General features: G+C 43.2%; 1 protein-coding gene across 2 annotated transcripts in view; it reads right to left on the bottom strand.

The window, feature by feature from the left end:
• LOC131258071 (uncharacterized) overlaps positions 1-14,392 on the bottom strand; it is a 56,826-nt gene that overhangs the window by 36,936 nt on the left and 5,498 nt on the right. The window contains exons 1-2 of one of the 2 annotated variants that reach the window (XM_058259120.1): positions 13,827-14,191; positions 13,689-13,737 (exon numbers count right to left, since the gene is read on the bottom strand). In XM_058259120.1, coding sequence (XP_058115103.1) covers positions 13,689-13,737; positions 13,827-13,835 — 58 coding nt within the window. In that variant the 5' untranslated portion in view covers positions 13,836-14,191. Of the gene's footprint in view, positions 1-13,688; positions 13,738-13,826; positions 14,192-14,392 lie in introns of those variants that run through there. The other variant, XM_058259119.1, reaches the window with a different exon arrangement.

Genomic DNA, 14,392 nt, shown 5'->3' on the forward strand with positions numbered 1-14,392 from the left:
TCTAGGATATGAGGCATTCATGGGCCAAACGCAACGCACTTAAGGTTGTTGCGTAAAGGAAACAGGGGCGTAAAGCAAGCTTACGCACCGATTCCAGTGCTCTCCGCAGGTGCGTAGGTTCTCCAACCGACTTCCTGGCTCTATAGAAGGGAGAGAGCAAGAGAGAGAGGGGAGGGCAGCCGTGGCTGGAAAGAAAGGAAGCTTGGACGATTGGAAGGGAGAGAGAGAGAAGATACAGAGTATTGTTATTTTTAAAAGTTTTTTTTTTATTTGTTTGTCTTTATTATTTTTTCTATGAGATCTAGTCCAATCATGTTGGGCTAAACCTCTTAGCTAGGGCTAAGAGGTGAAGCTTGTAGTCTGATGGGAGAAACTTTGCATGTGCCTATTGTTTAGATGGACTGATGTTGATTTTTGTTCAAATTAAAAGGAATACTTTCAGTTATTTTTAATGGTTTGTTATGACTAAAATTACAATAGATCTGTGATGGTTTTGAGTATTTCTTTCTCCTTTTGATGTTTATGATGTCAGGAAGCCCTGTTGTTCACCATAGTCTCCTGGGCATGGTCGGATGGCGGTATCATTCCTAACTTTCATGCATTGTTGATTGGTTGGTAATTAGTTTAATTCTGTTGTTTGCTCTGTCTCCTGGGCATGGTTTGATGATGGAATCCATTCTAATTCATATACCTTTCATCTCTTTAAAATTATAACAGAAGAAGTTTAGTTTAATTTCCATGATTTTTGGAACAGGCATAAGATGTCCCTGATCTCTATAAGTGGATCCTCTGAATCCCTAGTTTTCTTCCTCTGAATTCCTTAAGTTTTAGACAATTATTCCTTAAATTCTATTTGGTTTAGATCACATCTTAGTCTAGTTCTAGTTCTACTTGGTTTCAGATAACTTACAGGTATCAGTCCCTTGGGATTCGACCTCGGTCTTACCGAGTTTATTACTACATCACAACCCTATACTTGGGGAGTGAACAAAAGATGACGCTACCCTCCCTTTCTTTCTTTCTAAAAAGGATAACGTCACCTAGTATGTTATCGGTAGACCTACACGATGGACGGTACAGATCGGCTATCCGATCACCGTTGAGATTACGCAACAGGCCGCAAAAACCGGACAGTGTCCGGCTGCGAAAACAGGGGCTGCTCTAATTCTTGATGGGGCCCACTTCAGCTGATGTTTGAGAGATCCCCTCCGTCTACTGGATTCATATCCAAAAACCATTTGGAAATGGTCAGATTTGGATCAGATTCGATGTGGCTTACAGAACTTTTCTTTCTACCGTTCGTTCCGTGTTTGAACGGTTGAAAACCGATCAAGCTATCCTCTTTAAATTTGGTCACCTAGGCGATGATAAAATGGACCTTGGGATTCTAATGGACGGTCCAGATTCATCATATGGACCATAATGGTGGCCCACAATCAAAACCGATGGAAGGCGTGGGCGGACGCTGTTTGAGAAAGAATCGGACTGGGAGATACGTCGGTCAGCGTATGCTGACCGACTCTGGTGTGTTCAGTGCACGGCGAACGTGCCACTCTATATGCACGCCTGTACTGGTGTAGGGCACACTGTGATGTTGATGAGAAATCTACTCCGTCCATCTGTATTCTCATCTCATTTAACGTGTCGACACTAATTTTGAAGCATATCCAGATAACATGTGGGCCCAGAATCAGAGTTTTAGGGGCTGATCTGTCCGTTGGGCCACTTCTCCAGGGAAATAATAGATGAAATTCGACGTGAACGGTTAATTTATGGTCCCAATCCCATGTATGAAGTTTCGAGCCAATCGGATGGCGAGAACCCTGTGATCTTGCATTCTGCGCCAGTTTCGGGCATCTTTCACGTGAACGACTTTATTCCTCGGATCGCTGGTGTGTAAATCCTTCAGTCTTAGTCCCCTGGGGTCTGTCTCATGCTTTGGTGAATTCAGAGCGTCAATCCATACATTTAGCACCATTTTTCAGTCCAGGCTCTTAAAGTCACCTTGCAACACAAACACAAGTAAATCGGGCTATTAAACAGTATCCTGTTCATAAATCCAGGCAATAACTAGGTTTGATATGCAATATTTGACCCTTAACACTCTCCTTTGCCGATCATCCACCTTGAGCTATGGATAGTGAATGGAAGGTGTTATGGGTAAAAATTTACTGACCAGATGTATGAGACAGATGAGCTGAGCAGCTAGATTAGATGACTATGGATTGCTTGAGATCTGGAAAATCACCTTGACCTTTGGTGTTAGCTATTTTCTACCTCAGCCACAATGACAGGCCTCGAATACTGACCTCGGCCTTGGAGGCCGACCTAAGGTGGTACCGACCACGGTTTCAAGGGATGACCTCGACCTCGGAGGCGGACCATAACCAAAGACCTCGACCTCAGAGTTCGGCCTCGATCAAAGACCTCGGCCTCGGATACTGACCTCGGCCTCAGATATCGACCACCACCTCAGAATACAAATACACTTACAATATATAAAGATAGGATTATCCTCTGAGATATTCGTCGACGATTTTAGGAAGTCGATCACAACATGTTTGGAAGAAGATCTCTTCCATAATACACAATCACCATCTAAGAGTTATTGCCATATACGTCTCTGAGACCAAAGGCTATAAATAAAGGCCTCATCTACAGTAAAAGGTATGACAAATACTCTGATTCTATTACGCCTATTGTAAGTCCATATCATAACTTAGGCATCGGAGGGTTCCCGGCCTTAACTGGCGCCCCCTGTATCTTCTCTTGTTCTTCAGTAAATTTCAAATACTCTGGCTACTAGGAGGTGAGGCAACACGGCCAAATTTCGGCATCAACCAAAGGTATCTAGCAATAGACTTCCATACCTTGGATCCGAAGCGCATGGCCGAGGTGGGGTTTTGAATGAAACGGGAGAAGTATTTAACTTGGATAAATTTTTCCCACAAGGACTGCCCTTTGAGTGTGGAGAAGCACATTGTCATGTTGAAGCTTACCATGACCTCTCGGAGCCTCCTGTCACCTAAGCCACCTTTTTTTTGGGTAGCATATCCTCTCCAGCTAACCCAGTGATGTTTCTTTTTATTATCTATCTCTCCTCACATAAAGTCTACAAACATCGATGTTATCAAATCACATATGCGATCACATGCGATCAACATATGTTGTTCGCATATGTAATCGCACAATCGCATATGCCATGACTCTTTTTTTTTTTAATAGAAATTTGAAAAAAAAAATTGAAAAAATTCTATTAAAAATAAAAAAACAAAAACAAAAACAAACAAAAAAAAAACTTGTCTAATTAGTACACATGATTGGATTGGGTTATTTTACTTATTTCATTATAGTTTGAGTGTTTCATTAAGTTAGATATTTAATTACTTATATTATATTATATAAATTTTAACAAAACAATCAACAAGCTATATTAAAAGATAACTAATTATTATAAACTTCGAACAAAGAAATTTTACTGATAAATGGATAACTTAAAACAACTTATAAGATATAACTTACAACTTAATTCACAAAAAGTAAGCACAACTTATAAAATACAAAAAATAAAAATAATTGAAATAATTGTAGAGAAATTAGAGTAAGAGAGAAAGAGGTTTACGAGAAATAGAGTAACAAATTTAGAGCTTTGGAGTAAAGAATAGTGAAAATGGAAGGGATATGAGTGCCTATTTATAGGCAAAAGTTCTCCAAATTGGAAAAATAAAAAATAAAAAAATTTCTTCCGCTCTTGGCTATTGGGAAATATGCGATCGCATATGTAGTATGCAATCGCATACTCGCATATGCGATTGCATATTGGTCGCATATAAAAGTATGCCATGGCATATTTGCCAGGATCGCATATGCCATGATGGCATATGCGATTTTATCAACAGTATGCGCATATGCGATCGCATATATGCATATGTAATCGCATTCGACAATAATGACAAACATAGTTTCCATTTCTTTGCATATGGAGGCTAGAATGTTGGTTGCTGCTAGAGTGTGGATGGGTTGACTTGAAAGCACATTAATTAGCACAATCCTCCCAGCTTGAGTCAGCGTTATTGATTTCCATCCTGCTGTTTTCCTATAAGCTTTTTGTGCTTGAGATGATGGAAGTTGAGAGATTTTAGCCTTTTATTCGAAATAGGGACTCCAAGGTACATGATGGGAAGCTTATCTTGCCTAAAGCCGGCAAGATGGGTGATTGTATGAATTCAGGATTGTGGGGCCTTTTTCGAGACAATGCAGCGGCTTTTCCTAGAGTTGATCCATTGGCCTAAGGTAGCCTCGTACTTCTTAAGAAAGCATATGAGATTTTGAATAGATGCTTTACCTTCATTAATAAATACAATCGTGCTGTCTGCAAATCAAAGGTTAGAAATCAAGGGGCATGAGCGAGAAACATGAAAAGGAGAGCAAATACCTTGTTGGAAAAGACGATGGAGTCCCCTGCTCAGGACCTCCGACACTAGGATGAAAATAGCCGGAGAAAGAGGGTCTCCTTGTCGGAGACCTCGCAAAGGCTGAAAGAAGCCTGCCATTTTGCCATTTACTAATGTTGACAGCCACATGTCTTTCCAGAACCCTTCCGCCATGACCAACCAGTCGCTTGCGAATCCAAACTGGAGAAGAATGCAATTAACAAAATTCTACTCCATTCTATCATATGCCTTCTGTATATCTAGCTAAATAATAACATTCCCCTCCTCTTATCTCCCTGTCTATTTCTACCAGCAATTCATCAGCTAGAGCAATATTTTTTGATATAGTTCGGCCTTGAACGAAGTCGCCTTGCTCTTCTGAGTTTAGGGAGGATCGAGGCTAGCCTAGTCACTATGACTTTGGATATGAGTTTGTGGAGGCAATTGCATAGACTTATCAGTCTGTACTCTAAGAGTTTGGTAGGGTTTGGGATCTATGGGATGAGGCAGATGAGCGTGTTGCCTAAGCTTCTCAGGAATAAATTTCCTGCGAAAAAATCACAGACTACTGCATGAACATCTACTCCAACTATTTCCTAGTATAGAGTAAAGAAACTGCCCGTGTAGCCATCCAAAGTGGGGAGCAACAGATGGTAGGGCGCAGTCCACGGCGTAGGGAGAGGGCCCCATCTAGAAGGGGCTCAGTAGCTAGCTCTAAATAGCGGAAAGGAAGATCGGCTAGAAGATCGGGCAGTCCTAAATAGGCGAGGAAGGCCAACCCATCAGAGGGTTTCAGCTTGTTCGTGGGGAACATTCCCTATGATTGTTCATCTGAAGATCTGTGGAAGATATTTTGCAGATTTGGAAAACTGTATGATGTTTACTCTCCGGTTTTCCCAGATTCTTCCAGGCCAAAAGGTTATGCGTTTGTCCGTTTTTACTATGAACAAGAAGCGAAGAATGCCATGGATACTCTGCACGGCCATAGAGTGGATGGTAGAATCATTGCAGTTAGGAAGGCAAAGCAGAAAAAAGCCGTGGCCAGCAACTTCGCCCACAAGGTGTTTGTTCCTCGTCCTAGCAGACAGGAGGCCCCTATTGCAGAAACAACATCCTTCGCTGCAGCTGTCTCGGCCGGGAAGCAGGACCCAACTGACCGGACACACCCTAGGATTGCAATTTCAATAGTTGCTGATCCGTGAATTTCAAATTGAATGAACTCAAGTTAGCTTTGATCGGAGTAGTGGCAGACCCAAATACGTCCATTATCAGGCTGTAAGATGCTATAAGAGACTCTAAATTAATGCCTCTGCTATTGACATCTCCAGGATATCTGTTAATTCATTCCTCATCACCTTCAAATCCAAATCAGAAATTTCAAAATTCATAAAAGAAACACAGCTACACGTCAAGATGGGCCTTCAGTCAGTGACACCTTGGACTCTGGAGTCGGCTTGCGGGGAGGTGGGGACTTGGATCAGGCTCTATGGCATTCCCTCCCATGCCTAGTTTGAATCCGTTCTACTTGATCTTGGGCGAGCTTTTGGAAGAATTATTCAATTAGATACTATTAGTAGGTATGGTATTTTTCAAGCCTTTGCCGGGATCAAAGTTATTCTACACTCGGATGTAGATCTTCAGCGCATCATTGAGCTTAGAGTCGGTGACAGATCGTTCCCGGTTCAGGCGGAGTTGGAAAAGCCCTCTTCCTCTAGGATTATCCCAACTACCGGATCTCCATCTAGCAAACCATCTAATCAACCTGGTTCCACTAGAGAATGGGTTGAAACTCGTTTTCAATCGGAGCACAAGCTTCTAAATTGCTCCACAGCAGGTGTTTGTGAGATGACACTAGAAATCCCAAACAGTGATGCTGACCCTCCGAACTCTAGACAGGGCGTTTACATCAGTGTCCCAGACAACGCCTTGTTGCTGAAACATTCAGACAGGGTAGATATTGCAGCTCGGTCACCTAGCCCAGCCCAAAAACTCACAGGCTCGGCTAAGATCATCAGCCCTCTTCTGACCCACACAAGCATTTCAGAAGGTGCGGTTAGCAATAGTAGTGACCAGGAGCATCCACCACACTCTCCCCACTCATCAATTTTTGGTAGGAAGCAGCTCAACTACCCGGAGCACCAGCCTAACATTATCATAGCAGGCAGGAAGCCTTCCAAATCCAGATCCACAGGTGACTTCCCCTCTTCTTCTTCTCTCCATGGAATGGAAATTGTTCCATATCACTCACCATCAATACTCCAAAGACCCCCCAAGGAGCTCTTCAACCTCCTTTCTTCAAGCATCAACCCCCTCCCTCAGCAGCTTGTTCACATTCCATCTCAGGGAGAGTTGAACTCGTGCGATCGCAGCTCCGAATTAATGGTAGATTTGTCTCCATATTTCAACAGGGCCAGGTTCGCGAGCCCGGTCGAGGATATCAATTCTCGTCAGGGAGATGATTCGCCGGTGATCCCATTTCCCCCTTGTCAGTCCCCTGCCCAGCCTATCTTCTCAGCAGAGGATGCAACATCAGCGTCAGTTGCCAGCGCATCTCAACAGCAATCATTAATCAGTGGCTCCAAGGACACAGCTGCGCCCAGGCTGAGAACACTGAAACAACGGCTTAAGTTTCTGGGGAGAATTGTTGATGGATAGCATTCTTGTATGGAATATTCGGGGTATTGGAAATCAAAATTCTATCAGAACAGCAAAAAGATTGATCAAAACCTACAAGCCTTGGATCGTTGCCTTCTTAGAACCTATGCTTGGCGAGGACAAGAGAGTGAGAACTGGTCTTAAGCTCGATTTTCACTCCTCTTTCTCCAATGTTGAATCAGGTGGTAAGATTTGGTTGTTCTGTCATAATGAAATTTCTGTTAATGTAATTCTTATGTCATCTCAGTCCCTGTCAGTTGCAGTTATTTCTCAGCATCTTCCATCCCCTATATATCTCACCTTTGTGTACGCTAGCTGTGACAGAAATTGTAGAAGAATTTTATGGCAGGAAATATCGGTATTGTCCAGGTCTTTGCAGGGTCTGTGGGCAGTGAGTGGAGATTTCAATACTGTGTCAGATATGTCAGAGAGAAGGAGTCGAAGACAACAAGCCAGTCCTAGTTCCCAAGAGTTTATTGATGCGATTAATGATGCCGGCCTGATGGATGTAAGTTTTGTGGGTCCAAGATTCACGTGGTGCAACAATCAAGTCGGATCCTCTAGAGTATGGGCGAGGCTTGATAGGGTCCTCATCAATAGTTCTTGGTCATCAGCATTTCCTTCCTTTTATGTGAAGCACCTCCCCCGATTAAATTCTGATCATGCCCCTCTGTTGTTGGCCCTTCCCCACAGCATACCTTTGGGCCCAAAGCCTTTTAGATTTCAGCGGATGTGGACCCATCATGCAGATTTCTCGCGGGTAGTGAAAGAAGCGTGGGATTTACCTGCCTCCTCTCACCCCATGTTTAACCTAATTATGAAGCTGAAAAATGTTAGGAGGGCCCTTAAGACTTGGAATAAAGAAAGCTTTGGGAATATTTTCAAGCAACTTAAAGAAGTTGAGCACAATGTTTCGGCCTTAGAGGAGCGGCTGCAAAATTTACAGCCAGACTCTAATTCTGTCGGGACAACCCAGCTCCAACTTGCAGCGGCTACTAAAAATCTCAGGAGGGTAGAGATGTTGGAGGAGATCTATTGGAAGCAGAAAGCAAGAATCAATTGGCTAGAGGAGGGTGATAGAAACACCAAGCCTTTCCATGCTTCAGCTAAGGAGAAACAGAGAAGGGCAGCGATCAGACTTATCAAGCTCGACTCAGGCCGTAGGTTGGAAGAGCAAGCTGATATAAAAGAGGCTGCTTGCAGCTATTTTGAGAACCTGTTAGCAGTTGAAAACGTGCAGATCGACGAGTCTATTCTGGTTCCAATTCCTTCCTTGGTGTCTCAGGAGATGAACGCTACTCTGATGGCCCTCCCCTCGCTCCTCGAAGTCCATTCAGCGGTGAAGAACATCCCCAGAGATGCTGCCCCTGGGCCTGATGGCTATGCAGGTAGTTTTTTCTCCTCCTGCTGGGAGATAGTCGGAAACGACCTTCACAAAGCGGCCACGCACATTTTTCAGGGTGGCGTTTTTCCTAGGGCCATGTCAGCATCCCTTATTTGTCTTATTCCAAAAAAATCTGCCCCATCATCCTTTTCAGATTTCAGGCCTATCAGCCTGTGTAACTGCATATACAAAATCATATCCTCCATCATCGCGGCAAGGCTGAATTCCGTGCTTCCTTTGCTTATCTCCCCGGAGCAAGGAGCCTTTATTAAGGGCAGATCAATGGCTGAGAGCATCGCGCTAGCCCAGGAAGTGGTTAGAGAGCTAAACAGGAAAGTTCATGGAGGGAATGTAGTGATAAAGCTCGACATGGAGAAAGCATATGATAGGCTAGACTGGAATTTCTTGAAGCTAGTGCTTTTGAAGTTTGGTTTCAGTGATTCCGGGGTCAAGATGGCTGAAAATTGTTGGAGTAATGCTTGGTTTTCGATTCTCATCAACGGTGAAGCCACCGGTTTTTTCAAATCTTCGAGAGGTATTCGGCAGGGTGACCCTCTTTCTCCAAGTCTGTTTATTCTAGCAGCTGAGGTTCTCAGCAGAGGGATTAAAGGCCTGATCGATCAAGGTAAATGTGCTCCTTTCAAGCTTAGAAGGGGGTGTCCGATCATCTCCCATCTCTTATATGCGGATGACACTCTCATTTTCGTCAACGGGGGCATTGCTTCTCTTCGCGCGATCAAGCTTTTCATGGAATCTTATCAAAGAGCTTCAGGTCAAAAAATAAATTTTCACAAAAGCGTGCTTATCTGCATGGCCAAACTTCCTCCAATCAGGGCCAGAAGAATTGAACGATTGCTTGGCATCTCGCAGTGCTCTTCAAGTCTCACTTATTTGGGCGTTCCATTGGCTTTAGGTAGATTGAAATTGAGTGCATTTCTCCCTCTTATCCATAAGATTGAGAGCCGGATTGGTGGTTGGCAAGCGCGTTTCCTTTCTCAAGCTGGCAGGCTAGTGCTGGTTAAGCATGTTCTCGGGAGTATTCTAGTTCACTCCATGGCTGCAACTCTTGTCCCTTCGAGTGTCTTAAAGTCGTTGGAGTGCCATTTTGCCAACTTTCTTTGGGGTTGGTATGAGGGTAAGAAGAAGATCCATTGGAAGAGTTGGCAGTCGGTAAGTTTGCCTAAAGTTGAAGGCGGATTGGGTGTTAGGAAATTGTCGGAATTCATGAAGGCTCTCTGGATGAAGCTGGGGTGGGCTGCCAAGTACAAGGAAGGTAATAGCCTGTGGAAAAATTTCATTGAGGCGAAATACAAGTTACTTCAGTCTGCGGTTGGTTCTGTCAGCCCGCCTTCGTTCGCCTCTCCCCTTTGGAAGCAGATTCATGCATTGCTGCCTATTCTGGATGATAATGTGCGTTGGCAAATCGGTAGCAGATCCTGCAGCTTCTGGTCTGACAATTGGACAGGTATGGGCCCACTTATCAATCATTTCACGTCTCATATCCCTGCATCTCTGCTTGCCACCCCAGTTAACCAAGTGCTTGGGCGGAACGGGCCTCTCCCGCCTACGTCTCTCTTCTCCTTTCTCCCTCAGCATGTTATAGACTTTATCTTTCAGGGAGGCTTCTGCCTGTCGGAAAGAGCAGATTGCTGTGTCTGGCCTTTCACTGCGTCAGGTCTGTTCTCAGTTAAGTCAGCGTGGCAACTCAGTAGGGCTACCCTCCCACGCAGGGCCTGGTCAAGATGGGTCTGGCATGAGAAAATGGCTCCCAAAGTCTCTCTATTCGTCTGGAGAATCTTGCATAGGGCGATTCCAACTGATGTAGATGTTCAGGGGCGAGGTGTATCTTTGGCCTCTAAGTGCGTTTGCTGTGATGGCATTGCATCCGATGGCCACAAATCTGAATCCTTGCATCATCTTTTCTTCAGCAGTGAGACAGCTTCAGACGTATGGAAAATTTTTGGGCAGGCCTTCGGCATTCCTTTCGTCTCCAATTTGTCTATCCTAGACACCCTCGATCTATGGTGGAACCCAGTAGGACTGCAACGGCATCTTTCCCCGCTTCTTAGGATTTCTCCTTCTTTGATTTTGTGGGAGATCTGGAAGTCTAGGAACTCAGCTAAATATGATGGCAAGCCTATGAAGGTGGCTGAGATTGTGTTCAAGGTGAGGTGTGAGATTTCCTCGCTAGTTAAGCACGCCCCTGACCTATTGTACCCGCCTCCTTCTAGCTCTTCTTGCTCTTTTTTGGGGATTTCTGTCTCTCCCCGCCCTCGCTCTCTCCCTACAATTGTCAGGTGGGGGAAACCTTGTAGGGGGTAGATCAAGCTCAACACTGATGGCTCGGCAAGGGGTAACCCAGGGCCGGCTGGGGGTGGTGGTGTTTGCAGGGGAGATAATGGCGACTTTATTTTTGCCTTTTCAGCTGGCTATGGGCTAGCTTCCAACACATATGCGGAACTCCGTGCGGCCATGATGGGATTGCCCATTGTTTTAGATTAGGCTTCTCCCAGATTATGGTAGAGTCCGACTCTAAATTGGTGGTTGATTTCCTCAACGGTACCGCGTGCCCCTCATGGAAATGGGTCTACTAGATAGATAGAATTCTGAGATGGAGATCTTCTGCTCAAATTCTTTTCTATCATATTTATCGAGAAGGTAACAGTCCTACAGATGGTATGGCTCGTATGGGCAGCGAGTCCCAAGTTTCTTCACTCTTTTGTCGCTCATCGCTCCTCCCGAGGCATGTTAGAGGCAGCCTTTTCCTTGACAAGCTAGGCCTAGGGGCAATTCGGCTTGGTCCTCTCAGTGGTTAGATCGGTGTGCTTTGCAGTTTGCCCTGAGCTCTGTCAGTGGTTTTTTTTTTTTGGCAGCTTTTGTCCCTTGCTCCCCTCAAGCCTCTTTCGTTTAAGCCCAGCTTCCAATCTGGTTGAACTTTCCTTTTTTGTCATCATTGGGGTTCAATTATGTCCTGTTCTCTGCAGGATGGCTGCAGTTTTTCTCTCTGCTCTTTTTTGCTTCATATTTAGGCTATATGATAGGTAGGGCCCGACCTTTTTGTGGTGCCCACCTGAAATACTAATCTGTTCTTCTCTGTTCATACCTTTAATGAAAAAAGTTTAATGTTAAAAAAAAAAAAAAAAAAAAAACTGCCCGTGTAGCCATTCAAACAGGAAGCGCCATCTCCTGGAATGCAAAAAGCGGCTGCGTTAACTTCCTCCAAGTCTTAAACTAGCTTGTTGTCTAGATCCGTGACTAATCGTGGGATAGATTCCACTATTTCCCATGACCGAGGCTTACTATCAGCTGAGTACAAATCTTTGAAATAGTGAACCACTTCTGATTCAATTTCATCCGGGGATGAGAGGATGATACCTGACTCTGACTTGATTTGGTGTATCGTCGCTTGTTGTCTTCTTTCCATAACTGACTGGAGGAAAATTTTCGTGTTGCTGTCACCCTCCTGAAGCCACTCGTTGCGGGATTTTTGCTTCCAATAAATCTCTTTTTGTAAGAGGGTTTTTCCCAGGTGAGCTATGGCGTCTTTCAACAAGAGGTGATGCTGATCTAATCTTGAAGAGAGAAGGGCCTGTTTCGCTGAGGTAATTGCATCTTCTTCCTGTTTAACATTTTGGAAGACGTTCCCAAAAGACTTCTTGTTCCAATCTCGGTGATGCTGATCTGATCCTAAAGAGAGAAGGGATCGTCTCACAAGAGGTGATGCATGGATGGAACATTCCCACCTCCCAATTGGTCAACTCTAACCTTCCTATTGTTAGCATGCAAATACATCGTTAATGCGTTTAAGAGATTTTGAGGGAATTGTTCATCCATGATGGGGGCCGACAAATTAATGGCTCGGATAGATCAACCACGAACCCCACATATATAAACTAACTTTGAACAGGAACTCTGGCCTCGAATGAAAAACACACTTGAAAGTTTCTTCGAAATAACAGTACACTAATCGTTTGCATTCAGACTTTCATTTATCTAAGCACTGCATATGTTCTTCTATACTGTCACATCAGATTTAATTTCAATTCATACAAAGTTTGCATCTATTTGCTTTTCTTTCTACACAGTTCTTGTCAATTTTGGTTTCAAAGAAAGTTTCATGCCCTTGGGAACTCGTTTATTGTAAATAACACTTTCGGAAATGTGATTTTAGTGAAGATCTTTTCAGAAAAGTTCTAAATCTGATCCTGAAGGAACCCAGGCCTGACATGTTGATAACCCTTAGAGAATCTGAGATTCTTGAAAAGAAAGAATGACGTGAAAATCCCCTGGAAAAAGTACTTGAACAAGACATCACAAATAACAATGATGAAAAAAGATGGCAGATATGATGGATTGCAGATCGATCAGAATTTGATCAAGGGATCTAGAAATATCGGAATTTGATGAAGGGATCTAGAGATAGATCCATGAACAGATCAAATTATCGATTGGCAGATGCATTGATGCAAATATCAGTAGACGGATTGTCAGTCAAGTAGGCAGGTTTTGACGCGTAATCAAAACTAACATAGAGACGAATGATATAACACACCACGATGATCAGGGCAAATAGTTGAAAGATAAAGGTGAGATGGAGGACAGTACGACAATCTTGAATTATAAGAAGATAGAATCCTTTTCAAGTCTGGTGGTGTCCTTTGTAGCCTTTTGGTTTCTTTTCTTTTCTTTTCTTTGAGCTTGTCTTCGGCCCTTGGCTTTTGTTCTGAGCCATTGTTGTAACTACATTTACTTTTCTTTCTTGTATAAAACATAAGAACAGCAAAAAAAACAAATGGCACACAAGTGTAAAAATTATAACTATACAGACAAAAGTTTCCACTTCCTTGACTAACAATCGCAATTAGAGAAAATGAGCACTCCCAAAAATCCTCAAATAGGTGAAAAAATGAAAGGGTTTTCGGCAAAACCACATTCCGTAACCTGTACCCCTTCAAAACAAAATATGATATTCCAGAGTAGGTGGTGGCGTTGTATTTTTGAGAACAAAATGAAAAAGAAAAGAAAACCAATTTCTTCCCGTCAGATCAAGCACCAGCACACATCCCCAAAAGAACTTAAAAAAATTCAAATCACAATTACAGGTAGAATATCCCATGAAGCTGCATGCAAGCTCGTTAACTCATTTATTATGCCCTTATACACCAAATATCAACTATATCTTCATAGAAAATGAACAGTGATATCCTCAGACTTACAAGTGGCATCAACTCCGATGGTCCTTGGAATATATACAGCTGAGAAGAGCTGTTAGACATCAAATAAAAAGGATAATTAATAGCAAGTTAGAAAAAGAAAAAGCATGCCTAAATAGTCTACAAGCACAACTCTTTCACCTTTTCCATTCAAGCTACAGATGCATTATATCAGATTAGTAAATTACATTTAAGCTACAGACATGGTCGGCTCCCTTTTTTTCTGTCAAGGAGTGGCAATTTCTTTTCCAAGCTTCTTCCCCCTCCTCCTGTACCATCAACGTGATACCCCATATCCTACGCCACACGATTGCTTTAGAGGAACCAAAAAAGGCATTCAATAGATGATGTACCATAACAGTCCCTCTTTCTTACCACCAACTGAGAACCATATCCACCACGATTTTGAAGATAGAAGTAACAACACAGAGCACCGAATCATTTTCGTAACTCCACCCAGCAACATCATGAAGTTACCCATGCAGAAACATCTTCTAAGGGGTAGACTTTGAAATCAACACTAACCTTTAAACAAATCTCCCTCTTAGTCTGCCATCAATAGTTTCTTCTGAGCTTTTGCTTTCTCCTATCATTGCAGTTTGGTGATATATTTGAAGCTTAGTCCCCTAATGGACAAAAGATCCATATCTTCGACCTCCATCCTCACTCTGTGATTTTCCTTATGCTCCTAATCCTGATCCCTCCTG

Source organism: Magnolia sinica, chromosome 10 (assembly GCF_029962835.1).
Source record: "Magnolia sinica isolate HGM2019 chromosome 10, MsV1, whole genome shotgun sequence".
NCBI lineage: Eukaryota > Viridiplantae > Streptophyta > Magnoliopsida > Magnoliales > Magnoliaceae > Magnolia > Magnolia sinica.